General features: G+C 42.3%; 1 protein-coding gene across 1 annotated transcript; it reads left to right on the top strand.

Annotated features, from left to right (window-relative positions):
* The first annotated feature begins 1,124 nt into the window (after window positions 1-1,124).
* sntg1 (syntrophin, gamma 1) lies at window positions 1,125-22,151 on the top strand. The gene is made up of 17 exons (XM_062403598.1): window positions 1,125-1,151; window positions 3,430-3,564; window positions 5,673-5,729; window positions 5,926-5,983; window positions 6,067-6,110; window positions 6,499-6,540; window positions 6,895-6,997; window positions 7,564-7,646; window positions 7,998-8,128; window positions 9,169-9,298; window positions 13,990-14,028; window positions 16,607-16,723; window positions 18,236-18,307; window positions 18,789-18,941; window positions 19,116-19,208; window positions 21,559-21,669; window positions 21,761-22,151. The coding sequence occupies exons 1-17, from the start codon at window positions 1,125-1,127 to the stop codon at window positions 21,941-21,943; spliced, it is 1,578 nt and encodes a 525-aa protein (XP_062259582.1). The 3' UTR covers window positions 21,944-22,151.
* Window positions 22,152-23,178: the final 1,027 nt, after the last annotated feature.

The following is a 23,178-nucleotide window of genomic DNA, read 5'->3' on the forward strand; positions in this document are numbered from 1 at the left end:
TTCGGGGAAATGAAGTCGTGAATTGCTCCTGATTCAACATCCCACGTACAAGCAGCAGTTATATATCGACATGTTGCAGATTGCATCTCCTCAGTCGATTTCAGAAGCGTTTAACAAACAATATATTCAGCTCTGTCTCCCATCCCTTTTTATTCCTCAAGACTTCAATTTTGTTTTTGTATTCTTTTCCTCCAGCTCTTATCTCGTCACAGCAGCTCCTCATCTGCAGGTGGCTTTTGTGTCAGTGTGGTACCTCCGCCGCGTCCCCTGCAAGCACGGACACCGATTAGCGGCCACCAGGAGTGAAGCCTCGCTGCACCGATAGCCTCATTCTGCTCCTCAGCTCCTCCGGGAGCCATCCTGCAACATCTCCAGCCTGCCAGGGGGGGTGACAGCTCCGCTCGCCGCCTCCCAAGTCACCAAAGCCTGTCAGCCATGACTCGGGGAGGCCTCCTGCCGAGGCTCGGATCAGGGAGCGACTCGCTGCTCGATGGCTAGATCTCGCCACTCAAAGAGCTGGGGGCCTTTCTGCTGAGGTAACTCTCAGTCTCTCCACGTGAGTGTGAGCCATTTTTGTTCTGTACTTGTTATGTGGAGTCAAGTGGCAGTCAGGTCTGATTAGGAGTGAGTGGAACTGGTCCATTTAAATGAGGCCCTCGTGTAAAAACTCCCACAGCATACTACAGTGTTTCTCTGTCCAGAGCAAATGGGATGATAGTGAAAGCATCTGGTGTTCATGTGCAGCTTCATACCTTTTCATTTTCTAACCAGGTAAAGGTACTTTTTGCCGTAGCCCTTTTTACTTGTGCCCTCTCTGACAAGACACCTCATTCGGCTGCACACATCGATATTGAAACATTTATTAGGATACCTGGGCTCTCACCTTTGCTAATGAATTATTCATTAACACCTAATGGTCTCTGGCTTGATGGATTGCATTTCAATGAAAAATCTACTCCTCTCCATCGTCTCTATAATGAAAATAGGCATCCTGCTAACAATGCCGGTTTAATTTGACTGCGGTTTTGCTGCAGCGAGTCGGTCATGTCATTAAGCGATTGCCTCCCCAGTCCAACTTAATCTTGTTTTTCTCCTTCGCAGTATCCCTCACTGCATAGTAGCACATGGATTTCAAGACTTCAAATGAAGAGGTTGGTGGAATTCAATCAAGGGAGCAGTTTGAGCGGGGATTGACTGTGATTAGAGAAACTGTCGGGACATTTTCAAGTGACAGAAAATCAGCACGGTGCGTCAGGAAGCACGTGGATAAAGCAGCGCTCTGGGCCCCTGTAGCCTTTAACACGTCTATTCTCAGACCCGAGCAAATAACCAACTCACTCTCTGCTGCATGAATAACTGATTGCTTTTTGTTTCTGTTCAATCGCATTATTTTAAATTACATGATAAACTGATCACATGTACTCATCATATCTCAAAACATACCTGTTGGGAAATATTGTACCTTCCAAGCGTCTTAGTGCCTGGTGTAAACCCGCCTGTTTGGAAATTGGTTGTTTGTTTGGCCTGTGGTGACGCTGGTCGCAGTTTTCTATCTGAAACTGTGAAAGTGACCTGCAGCAATTGAGCTGCAGTAAGTAAAGCTCGCTGCAGGAGTCACACCCCTGAAGCTGCATCCACCCCCCCCCCCCCCCCCCCCCCCGCTGCTGCACAGAGAGCTGTTCGCCTGTTTATCCAAAGTTCAGTGAAGCTAGATTCAAGACGCAGAGCTGGAGAATCAGTTGTTCTTGGGCCCTTAACTACACACATGCCAAGGGTGAGGCGGATGAGATCGGCAGCTCTGGAGATATGTGAGCAACACAAAGACAGACAGGGATAGATATGATCTTTTTATACGCCTCAGAACAAGAAGGTGCTCGGTTCAAGTCCTGGTTCGGCCGGGGTCGTTCTCGTCCTCCATCTTCCTCCAGTGGTCCTAAGTCCTGCAGGTTGATTCATTGGAGACTCTAAATTGACCGTAGGTGTAACTGTGACAGTAAACGCCCCCCCCCACCTCTCGCCTAATGTCCACTGGGATTGGCCCGTGCCCCAACGTGATCCTCAAAGGATATGCACTATAAATAATGGATGGATTATAAATAAATAATTCCCCATCTTCTTATTGTGTTGTTTCAGATGTGAGAAACTGTCAGTGATAATCTACGTATTATATTAATAACATACACTTAAAAAACAAACAGCGTTTATGAGGATCATACTCAGGGCTCTTCACCACATTGCTCCTGTCACTATCACACCCTTGGGATGAGGAGCAATGCCCGGGTTGCACACGGTGCACCAGCTGCTGCTGTTTGCCGGGTAAATAATCAGGTGGCACGCGCTCTGATTGTAGACCATGATGTAGATAATAATGTAGCTCTGTTTGCAGGGGCAGAGTAATGACACATAAGAGATGAGTCTAATTACACACGGTGCTAATTATACACAACAGGTCAAAGTACGGGAAGATGCCGCCTGACCCGACTGTGTACAGTTATGGCTCCACTGACCTGGTTTTCCTGCTCGGCTAATGACTCTCACACGCACATTAGTCTAAATAATGTGGATTAATGGCCCCTCCCCCTCATGTCATTTCTCACGCCGCTGCTGCAGGCGGAGGCATATTTCTTTGCGTTCCTTATTAGAGCTGAAGGATAACACGCTCCATGAACTGACTCTGATTCCAGTCTGACCTGCGGTTGATGTACGCTCTGTTAGAGCAGCAGCCGACTGTCACCGTGAACTGATGAGTGGTGTGTATCCCTGGTCACAAGGACGCTGACAGCGGTGGTTTCTTCTTCATGATGATATTATACATCTTGTTTGGTAGAGGGGCTGCTTTTATTCTGACCTTCTGAAGAACAGGGCAGGACAGGCATTGCAATTAGCCAGCGGGCGGGCAGGGGGGGGAAGGACATGCAAGATGCAAATGTATGCGGATTAGCATGTTTTTAAATGGATCATTGGAAACACACACCTGCTGTGGAGGAAGCATGGAAATTCAAATGTGCAGGGTGCAGCTTGATTCCAGCCGCTCAATTTCACAGGCTCTTAATTTGTCGATGTCACCGGCAGCAGCCTCACACTTCCACACTAATGTTTCCTCTCTTCACGGGTTTACACCGCGCACACAGAGGACACGGAATTACATCACGACCGATAAAAAGCTCTCTTGTGATTATAAGCCATAAATATGTATTTTTTTTCTTTGCTTTTTTATAAATGTGTGTCTATTACCCAGAGCGCTGAAAAGTGGATATATGAAAAATATTGAAAAATGAAAAGAAAGAAAACTGATATTTGCAAAAGCTGTGTGTCCCTAATTTCCATGTTCATCCCGCAACAAGTCCTCTCAACCACATTTCATTTCACGGCCAGTTAATTCAGTCACGGAGCGATGATGAATGAGTTTATCTCTCTGACTGTTCACAGACAAAGACTGGGATTTATTTGATGCAAGAAGGTAATGAGGAGCCGTTTAATATTCGACTGCACTTGGCCAAAGATATTCTGACCATTCAAGAACAAGATGTCATCTGTGTGTCAGGGGAGCCTTTTTATTCAAGCGTAAGTAAAACAGTCCTGTAATTACTGAATGCTGGGGTGCCACACTTCACCCTGGTGCTTTGATGTCAGTTACATGTACTGTTCGTGAATACATGAAGGTTACAGCTCAATGATACTGAGAAACATTATGAATAGCTGTGCTAATGACGCATCTGCAGCAGTTAATGTGTACTTGTGTAGTTATTACATTTTAATATCACGTAGCTAGAATATTTTTGAATATGTGAGAGATATAAACACAATGAAAGATGTAGGAGATGCAGCTTATAAATGTCGAATTTGTAACACACGTGAATTAAGACTAAAAAGTAATAAAGGAACTAACAGTAAAAGCATAGACTAAGAAAATTCAGTGGAAATAGGATAAAAGTATAAAAAATATATTTAATATTTTCTTAAGAAAGGACTCAGATGAGCCCTGAGTCTATGACCTTTATACAAAATTACCTTATTCTTTTCTGAGTAAAATAAAACCTTCAAATACAAATGGACGACGCGCTCGTGTCCTCTGAAACATGGGCGAAGCCGAGGGGACACCAGAGCAGAATGAGGATGTCAGGAAACGTCAACTTCTCAGCTTCGGCGGTCGATATAACTTTCACATGTTTCTTTTAAAAAGAAATAGATTGAATTTGTGTTTCTCTATGAAATGTGTCGTGAATGCAGTGTAACGATTACACACCTTTGTCAGGCGCCATAATATGAATCCTTCAGAAAATCACAAACAACAGAGACATCAACACAGGATAAGACCATATAAAAAAAAAAAAAAAAATCCATTAAATTCAACAGATGAACTGAAATGGGGAAAAACCGGAAAAAAGAGAGAGAGAGAGAGAAGACATATTCTTAGGACATGGAGGACTTCAGATATAAAAGGATAAGAGGAAGATGGGAAACCAACAAGTCCAAGTCACATGACCAGGTTATTACCAATTTTAATAGGAAATTTGGATTTGTTTGATCCTCCCGTCTTTCTCTTATTCTGCTTTGACCTTCCAGAGTTTTCATTTTCCATTTTCCAGTCTGATTTTTACAGAAGTTATTTCTCATTTGTCAACGCTCTTATAGACGCGGTACACACCTCGTATTAACATTTGGATTTTGTGATCCGCTCACAAGTGGACTCCTCAGAGTAAGAGTGTTCACACTGGACATAAAATATGGCCGCACAAGCGTCTCATGATTGGATCGGAACACAACACCTACATTTTAAAACCAGGGGCCTACTGGGTCATCGTCTCAAGTGTCTTTTTTGATTGGCTGTTGACGTCCATGGATTCAAGAATATGTTTTTATTTCATGAATTTTATGTCATGCGAAGTTGGATAATGTTGCTTTTTCAATAGATGAATATTCAGCAGCGGCCGTGTCTGAGAATCCAACACTTTCCTTGGCAGGGTTTAATTTGTCCGTGTAGGCGTACCTACTGTGTTTTCACTAGACTGCACTTAATTTAACATTCAGCCTCCGTGTGCTTTCCAAAGATGTTAAATGTTAAAAGCTCACGGCAGCTTTTCTTAAAATGGACAGGACTGACGACCTAATTGAAAATGAAATGAAGAACACTCTAAATATGACACAATGCAGCAGCTGCATGATTCTCAAAGCACTGAACCGAGACGTGAAAAAAACACGTCAGAGGAATAGTTTGATGTTGTGGAAGTCGATTATTTGCCCGTTAGCTTTTCATTCTCACATTTAAAGTGCAAATATTAGAGCTCCATACATTCTCTATGCTAAATCTAGGCAACAAAGCATTAAGCGTATTTTGAGAATGATTCTTTTAATTGTCAATTACATGTTAGTAAATATTACTTTGTCCGATGAAAACATGTTAAGATCACATCACCACAAAGTGTTTCAATTAAAGTTATCACTGCTGCCTATGTGTTATTATTATTATTTGAAAATATGCTGCCGTATGTTTAGCTCTTTAAATCTACTAGAAATAAGCATGTGTAACTTAATTAATTGGTGTTGTTATCTTGCAGTGTTTTAACCACTTGCTATGTTTGTGTTGCTCAGATTGAGTTTTGGTTTGAAAGCTCCCTCAGGTTCAGCGTCAGCCTGAACTCATTTGTTGGTTCTAACTGAATCTCTTGCAGGAGCGGACCGTAACGATCAGGCGGCAGACGATTGGAGGGTTCGGTCTGAGCATCAAGGTAATTTAGATTGCGGCTGATTGGACCGCTCCTCCTCCCGACTTCTTTAAATTAAGTCCAAAACAAGCGTTATTGATCATTCTCTTGTAGAACGACAATAACAGCATTAAGCAGGGGGAAATAGACTTGCACTCGAGTGTCTCCGGCGTTTGAGTTACCTGTGTAATTCATTTTTATTTAATCTTTTTCTCTTTAGGGTGGAGCAGAGCATAAAATCCCTGTTGTCATATCGAAAATATCAAAAGAACAAAAAGGTATATTGAGATTTTCTTTACAACTAATGCCATTTTGTTTTGTTGCCTGTTTGTCTTTTCTAAAGTGATTTTTCTATTTCCAGCCGAACTCTCCGGGCTGCTCTTTATTGGAGACGGCATCCTTCAGGTAAAATTCCACATGATTTACACAATGACTCGTTCCACACGGCAAAAAAAAAACATAATGTTCCTTTAATAACTCAGGGGTCACATTGTAAAGTTATGTATTCCTATAGCTAAATGCCATTTATTCATTTGTCGCATGAATTTCACATGAATTTCGATGGAAAAAAAATCTGCCACGTCTCTCGGCTCCTGTGTTGCAGGGGAAACATTAACAAGCCAAAGACATTCAGTATTCACGGCAACTGCGGATGTGACTGTCTTGTTTACAGTTTTCAGCGCAGATGCCGTAACAGTTATTGTGCCGCTTCATTAATCATTTCCAAGATGGACCCAGAGTGATATGATGCCAGCGGTGTTATTTAGGGTAACCCTGTTCCTGTTGTTTCTAGATAAATGGAATAAACGTGAGGAGCTATCGCCACGAGGAAGTGGTAAGCTGTCGGCTCATATCTCAGATTTCCTTGCACCGCGACAGCTCTTTCAGCGGCTTATCTCTTCTCACTTTATGATTTGTATCTTTTGACATGTAAAGCCATTGGTGTGTTTTTTCTGTCTGATCCCTCCTTAAATGTAACTGCGAGAAAAGTGTGTGTTATTTTGTGTGCGCGTGTAAGGAGCATACAACTTTCAGTCTATGTAAACTAAATCCCTTTATCTTGGATTTCCATTCTTAGCCAGACATTGGCACACCGTGCTGTCATCGCAGCAGACGATCAGCACAGAGCCTCGTGGTTTGCAGCCCCTGGAACCGGAACTAAATAAGTAAATCTGGCTCTACCTTCCAGGTGCAGGTTTTGAGAAACGCGGGTGAAGAAGTGACGCTCAACGTCTCGTTCCTGAAGAAGACGCCGGCCTTTTTGAAACTGCCCCTGTGCGAGGACTGCACATGTGAGAACCCTCCACATGCACACGCTCTGAAAAGTATATTTTCAACTTAACTAATGCAGAGAATAATCCACCTGGTGTGTTCATGGCTGGTGTTACTGGTTTCTGTGTGGGACTGGTTGTCCTGGTGACAAACTGAAGAAAGCCGAAAAAGCCCAAAATAAACCTTTTCTCTATTTTTTCGGACTTGCCCGTCGTTCTAAAGAGAGGACGGGCCTTGAGCTTCACAAAAGAGCCTCGACTCAAAGAGATTGACACTGCTCATTGTGACGCACCTGATTCGCTCTGACGCGGGAAGGCTTCGGTTCCTCATCAGACATGAAAGCGTTCATAAAATCCTTTCATATGTCTATATGGGGCAGGTTGAGTGGCCAATCAACCAGTCACCCAAGGACAAATTGGCTCAGGGCGGGGGGGGGAGAACAAAGTAACGCACTTCTGTGGATGGCTGCGATTCAATGCAGCTGGAAAAAAACCCTGAAGTAGAAAAGAGGAGTTGGAGGTGGGGGCTTTATTGTTCTTCCGTGTGTGTGTGTGTGTGTGTGTGTGTGTGTGTGTTGTGCTTTCAGGCATTCCGAGCGACCAGAGTAGCGGGACGTCCTCTCCTCTGTGTGACAGCGGCCTGCACTTGAACTACCATCCCAACAACACGGTACTTTTCATTTCTTTTCCCTCCTTCTCTCTCCCGTGATTGACGGATTCTATAACTGTCCCTTTGTAACCAGGCAGCCACATTCCCTCTGCCAGAAAGTTGTTTCCATGCAACTGTCACTTGGACGCTCTATCTTTATCTTTTGAGGAGGGTGAATCAGCTTCCCCTTCTGCAGCGCGTGCTAGCCCGCTCTGCCTGATGTACAGCTGCAACAACAACAGCAGCGGCAGCGGCAGTGGCAGCGGCAGTGGCAGCGGCAGGACTCAGGCTCTTGACATGTCCACTGTTTCCGAAATGTGTGAGGTGGGAAACGACAAGCTCCTCTTTATCTTGTGTTCCACTGTCCCGCAGGACACGCTGTCCTGCTCGTCCTGGCCCACGTCCCCGGGGCTGCGCTGGGAGAAGAGATGGGTGGACCTGCGCCTCATCCCACTGCTGCACTCACGCCTGACACAGTACATGCCGGGCTCTGATGTCTGCAGGTGAGCTGGGAAGCAGAAAATATGTTTTTGCAGCTTTTTCTTCTCCTTTGAAACAAAGACACAAAACAACTCTGCAGTAATATGTACCCGCACTAGTTCTGTGCACGGATTGGTTCTATTGAACAATGGATGCTCGATGTAATAATCCATTATCTTGCCAATAAATAGACTTTCATTATGCAACACAGTGGATGATAGAAGCAGTAATCTTGTAGATTGGCTCTTAATGAACCGCGATTGTGGTTTGGCACGTTTTAGCGCATTAGCAGGAAATTGTTCAAACATATTGTAGGATTTCAGATTTATTAGCTTCACCACAGGGTTTTCTTCAGCCTAGAATGAAGATTTATCCTTGTCCTTGTCTGACGTCTTTGCTTTGTCAAATAAATTGTTGTTATCGCTACAGTTGTGTGGGTGTCTATGCCACAGCCGGCAGCAGAGTAGCTCAGTTTAGCATTAGCTTAATGTAGCACAAAGACTGTAAACAGTTAACCTGGTTTAAGTAAAAAAAATACTCCAACTCTAAAGCTGCTTTCAGGCATGCACTGAAGGACGGACATTTTCCTGAAGTTTTCCGGGGTCAATTGTTTTGGAAATTTTCTGGAACTTTTCCTGCAAACGCATGGTAAAATATCTGGAAAATTTTGCCCATGTGAGAATATGGCTTTATGATTTAATCACGAGTGGGCATTTTGATGTTCATGCTGCCTTCTTCAAATTAAGAGGAAAAAATGGGAAGCCAAACTTTCTGGGCATTTTTCCGTTCATGTCTGAAAACTTTCACACATTTATAATTTCTTTTATAGATGAGATTATTGTCTCTTGTTTGTATGCAACAGCCAGCAGCCAATTAGCTCAGCTTAGCTTGGCACAAAGATAGGAAGCTCTTCCCTGGCTCTGGCCAAAGTTCAGAATCACACCATACTCTGAAAAGCTCACGGATTCACACATTATTTAGTCCTGAGCTGACACACCTCAGAGCAGTGTTAACGTGTTGCTACAGTTTCACCCACTCTTTTTATTTTTCTTCTCTCTTTCAGGAAAAATGCTTTCCAGGTTATCGCCGTGGACGGAGTCTGCAGCGGAGTCGTCCAGTTCCCTGCGGCGGAGGACTGCGTGGACTGGCTTCAGGCAATAGTGGGCAACATCTCCGGTCTCACCAAGCACAATGTGAGTATGAAACAATAAGACGTGTTCGGTCTGCAGCCTTCCCCAGCCGTCCATTTAAAGCAGCGGGATGTCGGGTTTTATTGCAACACAGTTTCAGTTTGTGCATCTTCCAACAGTCCCTCTGCAAATGCCATGGCATTAAGTAGACACATACTAATGCCTCTCCCGCCGAAGAGAGTACACACTTATTTCTAAGAGCCTGAGATCCAAATAACAGAAATAGTACTTCTCGTGCCGGGCTCCCTCCAGCCAAACCTGAGCACTTGAATTATCTATAATTCATCATAATGTATAATACAATAACGATACCAGGAGGCAGCAGGAAACAAAGAAATAATGATGCTGTATTCTTTGTTTTTGTGTGAACATGTTTTTTTTTTTAGCCAGCTTCACCACCGCCGCTGCTGAAAAACTGAAGTGTGTCTCTGTGTTTCCAGACGGGGCGATGATGCTCAGCGGGGGGGTCAAAGACAAGTACTGCCAACAAGCTTCATCGCTGTCTCGTGCAAAAGCCGACAAATGATTTGTCCAATTTTGACAACGGTTGTCAGGATGTTTTTGTGTTTTTTTTTCCCTTCACGTCCGTACGATACACAATAATTTATACTTTTTCAAAGGGGGGGGGGGGGGAATCACTGTTGAGCCACCGTCTAGTTAAATTTAACCAGAACGTAATGGCGCTTTTGTTTCTCCACATTCAAATCAATACAACATGAAGCGAGCGGTGGTGAAAAACAGGGATTCGTAATTATCCTGTGTCCACTGGCGCGTATTTGTGTGTGTGTGTGTGTGTGTGTGTGTGTGTGTGTGTTTGTGTGTGTGTGTGTTTGTGTGTGTTTGTGTCTTGGAGCACTGGCCTGTGTGTGCCTGTGGGGGATAATGGAGGCCTGGTTAATTGGAGTGGACAAAGTGAGGGATAAACTAAACATAACACTGATGACTCACTGCCAGAATGGCCTCAACAATTGAGAGTGTGTTTTTTGCTCTGGCCATGACATTTAGTTCAGGTGTGTGAGGGAGCTGCAGGACGCACAGCTCCCTGCATTTCATGGTGTATACATGGTAATGACATGACATCTGTAATATCTTGTTATTAATGAGCTTTAATATCTGTACGTTTTTTTACTGAGAGACGCTGGAATTTAACAAGACAAGATTGTGTTGCATCTTTTGCTCTGATTTGTGTATCTCCTGCTGCATAAACACGTTGTTCACTGTCGATTACAGTTAGCAGGGTCGTCCTCGGAGTACGCTCCAAGTGCTGGGACGTGAGTAGAAAAACAAAAATAAACTGCAAAAGAGCTGCTTCACTTGTAGCCAAAAAAACAAAAGGTATAATAACAGTTTTTAAAGCTCCTGCCAGCTCTCAACTTAACTCCCTGAGGAACAGGAGCACATATAAACCTGCAGCAGATGGTGGATAGAGTCGTTTATTAATTTCTAGGTGAAATTGCAACGTTACAGCAGCAAAAGTCACAACAACAAAACTAACAACAGGAGGACACGGAACAAACTGGATTAAAGACACAATAATCTATTTCTAAAAACTAGGATCATTATTAAACTAAACATATGCAACAGTGCCTGTAATATATGTATCTACTCTATATCATGTTTTACACAAGTACTGACTAACTGTACACTAAATCTGTTATTAAATATAAGTATCAGTAAAGAAAAGAGGAATGTTACTGCACATGTTCTCAGGCTGTAAGATATTTAAATTATATATATATGCTCGTATTTTAACTGACAATTTATTAACTCTTTTTTTTGTATATTCTATTTTTGCAATTTTTTTAATCTTTATTCATGTTTGATTTGCGTTTTTATCCTTTTTTCATTTCTGTGCTGCAGCTGCTATTGTTCTTTGGGGACAAAGGAAGGGAGTGATGGAATTATGGATTGATTTAGCTGCAGATTTGAAAGATTTTGACTGTTTTAAAAAAAAGACAAATTGAATATTCATAGATTAGCCTTTAAATAAAATGAAAATGAATGGCCCCCCTTGTAAATGAGACAGCCAGTGGACAAAAATAGAACCGACATCTCAAAATCTATTGAAATCAGGCACAGAGTAAAGAGTCGGGTCAATGTGTGCTTGTAGGTTTTGCTCCGTCTTGTTTTGCGGTCAGACACTTGAACCGATTTGTCTATTATCAGATATTTAATCATGATAAAAAAAAACTAAAACTCCTGCAGTGCTGTGAGTGATGTCGGAGGAGGGAATCCGCTCCACAAGCTCCCATAAAGCTTCAGCCATGTTCAGGTCTGGTAGCCTCGGAGGCCGGGCTGGCGCTCATGAAACCTCTCCTGAGTTTGTTTAGTGATGCATTTGAAGACGCCATTGGAGGCGATATGGGAACATTATGAAGGGAAGTGTTGCTCCATTGCTTCTAACGACTCCCACCGGTCGCCCTCGCAGCCGAGCAGCAGGTACACGGGGCTCACGGCTTCTTTCAGCTTCCTCCACCCATGATCCTGAATCAAATCTGATCCAGAAGATAAAGTGTGACTCATACCTAATGACTCATTACCTTTCTCTATTTTGTTGTCAATGCTCCGTCTAGCAGCCCAGGTGTCTTTGTGCCTTGGCCGGGAACTCGTGCAGATTTCCGAATTTCAGCTCTGCTTCTTTGATTTTCAACAAAGCTAATGCGGAACCGTTTTCTGCTCACGATTCAAATATGTGGTGATTTTTCAAGGCTGTTGTCCGGTGGCACTTAGCAGCTCCTCTCTGAGATGTCTGCCTGTCACCGAGCTCTGACATGTGATCGCTGCTCGTCCTTCTCTTTTTTTTTTCCGGTTCCGTGTTTCTAATGCACGGTAATTATTCGCTGAGACGGTTTCACCTCAAACATGTTGAATAATTTAGCAATATTTTGACTGACACGCTTACCGTTAGTGTCACACGGCTCGTTATTAACTGTCAGTGGAATTTATGTATCTTGTCAAATTCTGAGTGCATGTTACCCGATACAGATGACAATATGAGCACTTCGCGTATTGGTCGACACAGAGTACCGATCCAATGCTAGTGCATTTGAAAAAGTGTATAAAGTATTTAAACGGCTGAGTACTACTAACCCTGCACGGACGTGATGCTTGCTGTCAATGTGTTGCACTGGTGTTGGCGCGGATTTTCCGGCCTACGTTTTAGCTAGCTCGGGCTAATGCTACAATACTGGAAATTACTTGTTCTTGCAGCTCTAAATGCAACCGATGTTACTGCAGTTACTGTTTTCTCTCTATGAAAATGCCTCAAAATTCTGATATTCGGTAGCATCTGAGTGATGAAGTTATGACCCCCTCAAATGTGTTTATTTATACAATAATGAATCAGAAGCTGTGCCTTTATTCAGAGGTCACCTGCTGCCAAGGACGCAGTCTCCTCGCGTCCTTGGCAGAAGGACACTGGATAGGTTGGCTCTACAAGGATCCCCCCCCCCCATATTGCTTGAGGATGGAAGGATGCATTTGTCTGCTGCATTTGAAGGGGCCTTCAAAATAAGACAGCCTAGACGCACCGCTATGACGCAATATGTCTTTAAACGCAGCCTCTGACGGACACGGCTTCTGACATAAACAAAACAAAATCTTGCTTCAAGTACACCAGAGTCTATTTTTAATATCTAGTCCCTGGAAAGATGGTAAAACCAATAGAAGTTGAAATTTCAAGTTTATTTCTACGTCTATGGAGAAAAAATGTAATATCCAGGTTAGTCAAAATATAATGTCATTGTCAGGTATCGATTAAAGCTCGTAAGTATGAGTTTGTACAATTCACTAATGCAGTAAATAATACAAGATAAGATATTGGCGATAACAACAACAAACTGTAAACAAACCATCTGGGGTCGTGTCATTGAGGACCAGTGTTTTCCTGACATTGGGATATATTTACCATAATCATATGTATTTTTCAGACAGGGAGAGAGTTGTGGTGATTTGTTTTACAACATAAAGAACTTTTTCCTGATTTATGTCCGACCTGTGACTGTGACTGGACACGAGAGCCCACACAGCTGAATGTGAACAAACCCACTGTCGCTGCTCGGAAACCAGCTCACATCATCTACTGGTTATCCGGCTGCTTCCCTTTCAATTCCTCCACCAAATTAAAGTTTTCTTTTTCTCCCCCGGCACCAAACTTCAGCACCTTTTCACGACAAGCAGCGGAGACGTGTTCCCTCGCCTCCATAGGAGGACGGGGATCAGGCCCGAGCGGCTTAATGTGGTGTTCAGCTCCTGAGAAAGACTTATATTGATACTATAGCAGGGATTAGGTGCTAGTGATACCTGTGATCGGAGCAGAATGTTTTAATTTAAAGCCTCACTGCTCCCCCAGTAGTTTCTCCTGCCTTTATTACCACAGTGAATGGATTTTTTTTAATGGATTTTTTAAGGACGAGCCTTGGGTCCTTGTGGAAATGATTCTATCTCATTTTGTAATTTGCATGCATTGAATAAATGAAGTTGCTCCAACAGCTTTTCCTTCGGTGCCGTGGTTAACATGTTAGCGCCGCCGCTGTTATTCATAGTTTATTTCCAGCGCTCCGATGTGTCCCCGGTTTCTCCCTGGGGTCCCGCGAATGTTTTTCGATTCTGCCAGTAATTGCCGCCTGCTCGTTATAATGTGATTTTCTTTTTTTTAAATGACTAATCGTTGTTTTTCTCCTTGAATTTAACAGGTGAAGAAGATTAACAGGAATTTTCCAGTTAACCAGCAGGTAAGTTTGTTTTCTTCACATGGCGGCAGAAGCTCCTGCTGCTTCTTTAGATTTCCTTTGGCTGATTTTAATTTGGGGAGGCCGCGGCACGGTGCTGCAGCGGTCGCCTCAGATCCAAAAGCTTCCAAGGGCCTTTCCCGTGTGGAGTTAGCATGTTCTCCCCGTGTGTCGGTGTCGGTTCTCCAGATTCCTCCCACAGTCCAAAGACACACAGATTGAGGTCAGGCTGTTGAGCAGAGGTGTGAACGTGAGTGTGAATCTCAGCTGGGCTTGGCTGCAGCTCCCCCTGTGACCTTCACACATGGTTCTATACGGATATTAAATGTGCTATTTGAGTTACTTTTACCGAATAGAAAATCACCTTGAGTTTGTGCAAACCCAGTCTTGAGAAGTAGGTTTAAGACATTGAAAAGATTCATGTCCTGTGGTTTGAAATGCCAACATGAGGGAAACAGGACTTAAGGACAAAATATCTACGTGCACGGTCACACCTCAGCAGGAAGGCTCTTTTCTGACACCGCTATTCGGGACCTTGAGTTTTCATGTTTTCCTTTTGTCCTAAAACATGCAGATTGGGTTGTTTTCTGTAGCTGTTATTGCAAAGAGTCAATGGTTGTTTGTCCCCGTATGTTAGCCCTGTGATACGCTAGCTTCCTGTCCAGGGTGGATCGAGATGGGCTCCCTCTCCCCCCCATGTGACCCTCAAAAGGATAAGCATCATAGATAATGGATGTATGGATTTTAATTTGTGTGTTTTACCCATATCTTCAAGAATCAGATAAAAATCTAATCAGGTCAGTCAGAGGAGGAGGGAGACAGCTTCATTCTGCTCTTGCAACACACAGACAGTGTTTGCATCATTAAAGTCAATCCAGGGGGAGATGATCAGAAAAGCACTAAAGAGCCTTCAGTCAGTTTACTCTCAGTGTCGTCTCTCAGTTCAAACATTGGACGCAGACGCAACAGTGGGATTCTTTTCTTTCTTTTCTTCTTCTTTTTTTTTCTGGTTACTTATTCATTCCGGTTTCTGCTTCTCAGTAAAAAAAAAAAAAAAAAGAGAGTGTGAATCCACTTGACAATTCATTTGAGAAAATTAAGCTGCATGAGATGCGACTGCTTGTCCCAAATCTTTCACCGGCTTGTTTTTTGCGAATCCATCAAAACCCTCAAAACAGAGAGACGCAAGCAAACACTTTACATGGGCTGATATCACCCTGTCCTTAATGAGTAGTGATGGTGTGAAACACTTGATGTCTTAAAAACCGAGTCTTTGAACGTACGCAGCAGAGGCTTTGCTTTCTTTCTCTTCACCTCCCTGTTGGTCTAACCTCTTTTCTTCTCCTGAAAACTTGATATCCTTTCCCTACACATGAGTGTGGGCGATGGGATGACAAATATACGGTACATGCTTAGGAATTCCTCTGCTCTTGACTTTGCTTCCCACAACCCCCCCCCCCCACACACACACACACACTATATACATTAATAAACTGTCGCATCTGCATTAGCGTTTATACACTATAACATCATTTAGAGCAGATAACAGCAGGCGTAATTGAAACAGATGAGTCTTTGATAACAACCGTAATTGTATTTAATGATCCATCATAACACACATGAGTGAATCCTCACTGTGTGTTATAAAACATCATTAACGATTTAAATACACACGAGGGGGTTAAAATTATGTCTATGTTTGCATTTTCCTGTAAATATGTACCAACCTCAGGACGACATGTGAAGAGGGCACAGTGAATTATTGACCACAGGAAACATCTTTAACTCTGGAGCTGTCGATTGCATGTCCTTGCCTTCCTCTGCTGATGCTTAGTTCTTTATTTAAACATATATATAGATACAGCATATCTAACATTTATTCCCGGTTATGTAATGCTTATAAATTCAAATTAAGCAGGTTAGAAGTACTACCGATTTCTCTATAGTCAGAGATGTTTTTCCTTGCTCGTAACTTTGTTGCAGTTATTGCTTCAACTACAAAATGATGAACAGGGATTGGCGATATTGCTTCACAGTAATGGGGGGTTCCCAGTTTGGGTCCCAGGGCCTTTCTATGTAGAAATTGAATGTACTCCCTGTGGTCTCCCAGTGTCTGCATGGTTTTTTTCCTCATAGTCTGTCACAATTGTCCATAGGTGTGAATGTGAGCATGATTAGTGGGTTTGTCTGTCCAGCGTGTATCCCACCGCATGTTAACTGGGATTGGCTCCAGTTAACTTCCTCCAATGGATAAGCGTGATATAGTGGAAGGATGGATGGATGGATGGATGGATGGATGGATGGATGGATGGATGGCTGGATGAACAGGGATAATGGGAGAAAAGGTGTTGCTTGTGATCATTTGGGTGATTTATCAGATGAGTGATTCTATGAAATATTTAGCTTCCTTGTAAATCATTGTATAAATGACATGTACTATGATAAAGTAATTCATCTACCTGACACACCCCCTATTTGTTTTGCCTTTGATCCATGTTCATCCAGTCATCCATCTATCAATCCAGCCATCCATCCATCCACTATATCACGCTTATCAATTGTCCGTCTCTGTTTCCGATAGATTATCTTCATGGGCTGGGTCGACGACAAGGAGCAGGACTCCGTTCAAGACCGAATGTATTCACCAAAGTTCCTCGCGCTGAGGGGTTCCTCGCTCTTCAAGTTCTCAGCACCTCCCGTGAGTCGTTGTTTGTCTCGGACCAACTTCTTCAAACCGCAAAAACTTCTGTGTTTGAATTGATGTTGCCCAGCTCCGCGGGGGATTTGTCATTTGATGTTTATGTATTGTTGAGGGAGGAAATGTTTCCCCCGCCGGAGAGAAGACAAAAAGGAAGCAGCTCAGTCATAATCATTTGTGCTGCATTGATCCTCCTCTTGATTGATGATGATCATTAAGTCTGTTTACATTCTGCCAGACACTTAAGTGATTATGACAAGAGGGAGAAGCTGTCGATGCCACTGGAGATGGGCAAAGATTGATAGATATCTGAAATTGCCTGTTCATGTCGAATGTGCTGATATGAATGGAGTATGCTAATGTGATTGGATGGTAGAGTGTCGGAGCCGGCTTGTTCATATATTGAAACACGAGTATTCATTGTAGACGACTAGTTTGTCTTTCAGGAGTACTTCCCGTCAAGTAACCGTTTGGTAAATCCCGCCCAAAGAAAGTGATTGACATACAGAAAATCGCTAACTCTTATGTTTGTAGTTAGAGTAAATACTCATTATACAGAGTTGTGTCTTTTTTATTACTTTTCCAAAACCAAAATTGACAAAAGCAGAAATATTACTGGTTTAAACTGTGTCTGTTTGTTTGTTTGCTCCAACGTTAGCTGAAAACATTAGCATGGCCAGCTAATTATAGCTTAACAACTACAACAACTTTATCATGGTCACTACTGTTTCATATTTTTTCCATCATGGTCACTACTGTTTCATATTTTTTCTATTTTCATTACAATAACACTTAACATCATTCCACTTTATCCCCAGCACCTGCTTTTTGTACAGTGTCTGTTTTTGCAGGTTGTTAGTTTTCATACTCCTATTATGTGTAGTTTTAGAAGTGTACTTTTTTTTTTTACAGTGCTTCGACACTGTTACTTTAATTCTGTTTTTCTATTACTGCTGTAACAAGTGAATTTCCCCATTGTGTGGATAAATAAAGAAATCTAATCTAATCTAATCAGGCCTGTATTACCTAACTATATTATATAACTTTAAAAAGCTGTTACCAATTATGTTTGAAAGGTGCCTTGACTTGATGGGTTGCACCATCTTCTAAGATCCTTTGTAAAGTTTAATAAAGTTTCAGACGGACAAGCATTGAAATCGTATATGCTACATTTTCAACATCATCAGAGTCAAGTGGCTGTATGACACTTAGACCTATGCATACAATTGTCAAAAAGCTTGTTTGTTCTCTTCCAGCATTTTGCTATTTCTATCTTTCACCTCGCCATTACATTTCAGTTTTGGTAAATATGAAGTGTTACATAAGAACGCTGTAATTGATTCATGTGTCAATTTGAATTAAACAACATTCTACATTTGAGCTCAGTTAGTGGAGCTTGGTGGTGACCAAGTCCTGGCAGCAAATGTATTTTCATTTTTAGAGTGTTTCCAAATACTCCTGGACAACACCTGACTCTTATGATCAAATATAACATTTCTGCGACCTTTCCAGGTGACGACATGGGACTGGACCAGAGCGGAGAAAAGCTTTACTGTGTACGAGATAATGAGCAAGATTTTAAAGGTAAAGCACCTTTTTATTTTTATTTCAGCCATTATACATTTAGAGAAGAAAATCAGGATCTGACCGCAGCCCTGTGTCAAACTCATTATTCGTCATATTCAAACCAGCAAAGTTAAATTTGGCCTGTTTTGTTCATTCTCTGCTGATTCAAGGTCACTTTGACTGTGAGAATTTATCTGCAATTCATTATCTAGAAACTCATTATACGTCATTTAATTCATACAGACAAAGATATAATTTAACCCATGCTACCATTTGCATTCCACAGTGGGTGTTTTATATGACTGTAAGGGGCTACAGAATAAAACTGCCTGCATAATTAACCTATTACCTTAACTTGAGTGTTGTAGATATAGAGAATAAGAATCAAAGTGCTCTCTGAGGGGCAGTCTGCACTCTGTCTTCAGAGTGAGATTAGCTTGTGGTGTCTGCACATCACTCTGCACCTGATCAGCATGACACTCTCACCGTCTCACCTCAGGATAACGACCTTCTGGACAAGAGGAAGCACGTCTTCAGCGTCCAGACGGAGAGCGGGGAGGACATGTTCTTCAGCGTGGAGCTGGAGTGCGAGCTGCTGATCTGGGAAAAGGCTTTTCAGATGGCCACCTTCCTGGAGGTGGAGAGGATACAGGTCGGCACCTGAGCGGTCGGCGACGTGCATGGAATCTTAACAGCTTTAATCCGGCTTCGGGTTACAGCTCAGTCGTTTTAGTGCAGAGATTGATAATGCTCATATAATGTTTTTAGCAGAACAAGGGAGACTTTAGTGTCCCTGTGGGTAACATCTTGTTCTCTCATTCTGCAGAGTAAAACATACGCCTGTATCATGGAGAGCCACCTCATGGGTCTTACTATTGACTTCGGCATGGGCTTTGTGTGCTTTGATGCAGCTTCAAAGGTGAGTGTAAGACATCCTTTTATTAGAAATAAAAACTGTAGCAGGGGGAAAGAGTTCCTTTCCGTGGGAGGTTGTTCTCTGTGTGATGAAACTAACCACGATGCCTCTGCTTCCTCCCCTTTTCGTTCTTCTGCTGCTGCTTACTTATTCTGCTCTGTGTGCATTTTGGAGCACATTAGTTTGTTTTGACGTCTGCACCCCCTCAGCTCAAACTCCACATCTGCCCGCGGTTCATTCTGGCCTTTCCCCAAATCTGGAGACGAGTCCTCTGGTGCACATTCTGTGCCTGAGCAGGACACAAGCGCTGCCATATTGTTCTCCAAGACTTTGGCCCCAATTCCTCCAATGAGAAGCAACAATGTCCCCCAAAGACATTCAAAATGTTGCCAGTGTGTTGTTTACAGAGTGAAATACACAAAACACAATCCATATGTAAACTATTATCGCTGACAGTATACGCCATGGGATTACTCCATAATTAAAGCTGCTTTTGGCACATTTCAAAACGCGTGTTCGAATTAGTTCTGATCGAAAACAGCACAAATATAACTGTGTTCAGAACGTTGAGCTGTAATCTGCTGGCTCCGGATCTAGATGTTCCACAGCTCTAGTATTTTCAGCAAAAAGCTGTTTAAAGCACAATGAATATAAATCTTAATTGGAGCTCGTAAAACACAAACAAAACGAGGCTGACACCACAGAAATATTCACAATATATAAAACTTTGTGCGTATAAGTGCGAGTGCAGTGATAAGCTCCAGCCCTCTGAGAATTGATAAAGCACTTAGTGCTGTTAAATGAAATTAATGAAATGTGATAATAATGAACACATTTGTTTAAGTAGTGATTATTGTGAGTAGAGCATGTGAGATCTGAAGGTTCGAGATCCGGCACTGAACTGTTGAGTTAATTAGCTAAACTGTGGGAATATAAACCATGAGGGAAACAGTGTGAAGGTTCATCTGAATTTAACACCAGCCAGCATTTAAAAAGTCATCGAATAGTCTGGCTATTTTTTTATTGTAAAGATGTTTTAATTACAGAATAAAACATTTATGCACCCAAGGATTGAAATTGAAAAATCGCACAACACAAATTAAACTGAGGAAGATTCACAGGGATGTTATTTTCGGACCAGGAAGTAGCGTCACACATAATCATCCATGTGGGACGTGATGCAGATTTAATATCAAGTGGCTGTGACTGACATGAGGGAGATGGAGACATCATCACCTCTGTCAGACGAGCAGAGGAGAGGACACGCTCCCTGTTCCAATCTGATAATGTCTCATGAATATGTGGCCTGATTCTAAATGATGGTTTTCAAGGTTAAAACATTTCGAAGGCATTAGACTTTTATGAAATAAAGTCATGGATTCAAATCATTATTTACATGTAATGGCAAAAATAGGTAAAAAAAATAAAAGAATTGGTTTTGCATAACATTTTCCCTGTCAATGTCAATAAGTAACTGGTAATATTAGTAATTCGTAGCATCATTATCTTAAATAAGTACTACTGCTGTAGTTAAAATAGTATTATCATTATTATTATCATATATATTTTATAACTCTATATACTCTTCATTTATTCCACAGCAATGGATCATCTTTAATGAGATTATCATGTTTTTGTTGTCCTTTGAGAAGACTGATCTCCAAAAAGTACAGTTTAAATAACTTATGCAGCTCCGGGTCTCAAACCACAGAGGAACATGTCGTCCTTCACTTTGTCAGAAAAAGTCAAATTCAAAATCATCACATTTGGATCTGTGTGGTTCTCAGTGGACCAGGAGGACATGAAATATGTAATATTGTAACCTGAGAAAAATACCAAGGAGCTACAACTGTCAAATCACCGCAGTGCAGTATAAGTACAACATGTCCCTCCGGAGAGAGTAGAAAGTACCAGGAAGTGGAAAAACTCCAGGAAAATAAAGAAATAAAAGTCAAGTTCAGAACTTGGGTAAAAGCACTGCTGATGAATGAGATGGATGTTGCTGTGATTATCACAGCGGGGAACTGTCACATGAACCCGGGCTCGACCTGTTGCTCGGCCTCATCCACTTCAGTGCTAATCAAATCACTGACACGCTGCTGGTTCAGGTGAAACTGCTGTGGCCTGTTCAATTTCCCAATGGCAAAAAAATAACTAGTTTATCTCACAGCAACTGATGTGCTGATGAGCCGCATTTCTCACTGGATCCATGTGGATTTGAACATGAATTATTCATGTCACAGTGACACAAGGAGGAACACGCAAATTAAATCGAAGCATACAAAGATTTATATTCGTATTTTTGTTGTTTACAGACTTAAAACTCCCACTATCTGTTGTGTCTCTATTCAAGGCCGTACTGTGGAGATACAAATTCTCCCAACTGAAAGGATCATCTGATGACGGAAAAAGCAAGATCAAGTTTTTATTCCAAAATCAAGACTCCAAATCCATCGAGGCAAAGGTGATTCATTGCCAGAGAGTTTCAAAGCAACGAGGCTACAGAGAATGACTTGAGTTAACTGTGGATGTTTTTTGTTTCTTCTCTCTTTCAGGAGCTGGAGTTCTCGAACCTCTTCGCCGTGCTCCATTGTATTCACGCTTTCTTCGCTGCCAAGGTGGCTTGCCTGGACCCGATGTTCCTGGAGAGCCAAGGCACCGCGACCTCCACCGGAATTCCTCCCCTCTCCGGTATCTCATGTAATTCACAGACGCCCAAACTCAAATACGCCACTTGACAGGCGCCGCTCTCCGCAACACGCCTCTCAGAGAGAGACGCTGCCCTTCGGTGTGACTGTGACTTAAACAGGCGGAGAAAAGACATGTGGAGAGGTGGAGTAAAAAAATACATTGAGATTACGACATTATGGAGGACAACTGTAACGGTGGAATAAAAGAGCCTCTTGGGGACGGATACACTCCATATCTCTGAAGAAGCATCGGATTACTGGGATTTTGTTGAGTTGTTGTGGACCTGAACACAAACTGAAACACTCTACGAACACAACACGTCCGACTCAAAGGGTAGAAGTTGATCCGTCCTGCTCTTGACCCTCAGACGTCCTTATAGTCAACACAACACAAAGAAAATGTTAAATCCTTTGCCCTAGTTTTTCTACCTTATGTAGTTTTACTGAATTTGAGCCTTTTTTTTCCACATTAGATCGTTTTATTTCAAAAGTAAAATAGAAGTTGAAAAAGTCCAAGTTCAGCAGTTGAATTTGGATTGAATTGATCACATATTCGTTTTCTGGCCGCTTTAACGGAAGGAATGACTGGTTTCAGATCAGCGTGTGTACAAACTTTCTCCACAACCTGAATTCTTTCAATCTGCATATCACGTAGACCTGTGTCTGAGGTCAGAGCGTAACCATCTGGAGGAAATCCTGGACTGTCGGTTTCTATCGTATGGGTGGGAAATGAGAATTTGATAATCGGGTTCACCATCCACTCGACCATAATCTGACTCAACCCGCTTTAAACGTGATTAGAAACACCTTTCATAATCCTTTTATCATTATTTCCCCCTAAAGCTCGATTATGTAAATAAACACTGACATTCAAATGAACTCAGAGAATTATGAATCACGGGGAACTACTCGTAGGGATTACTGCATTTGTTGATTTGAGGTGCACCCGAGACGACTAGCTAGATACTGCAGAACCCCGTACTCTCTTCATCCTTTACTCTATGGACCAATTCAGGAGAACAAAGATCAGCGATGGTGTATTTTTGGAAGATTTTATCTTTTTGACTTCAGCTTGTAAATATGATAAAGAGAAGAAACTATAACTTCCGGAGTGAAAAAACACACCGAGAGTGGAAAACAGGAAAACCCGTAGCAGAGGTTGGAGACGGCCCTTTAAACTTCACCCTGTGTTGTATTGTTTATAAAATCCTGCCGAGCCACAACTAAACGATCGCGTCCGACGAGAGAGCTCCGGCGCAATTAGTCACGCTCTTACCTTCCAT

This window comes from Platichthys flesus, chromosome 14 (assembly GCF_949316205.1).
Source record: "Platichthys flesus chromosome 14, fPlaFle2.1, whole genome shotgun sequence".
In the NCBI taxonomy this organism is placed as follows: Eukaryota; Metazoa; Chordata; class Actinopteri; order Pleuronectiformes; family Pleuronectidae; genus Platichthys; species Platichthys flesus.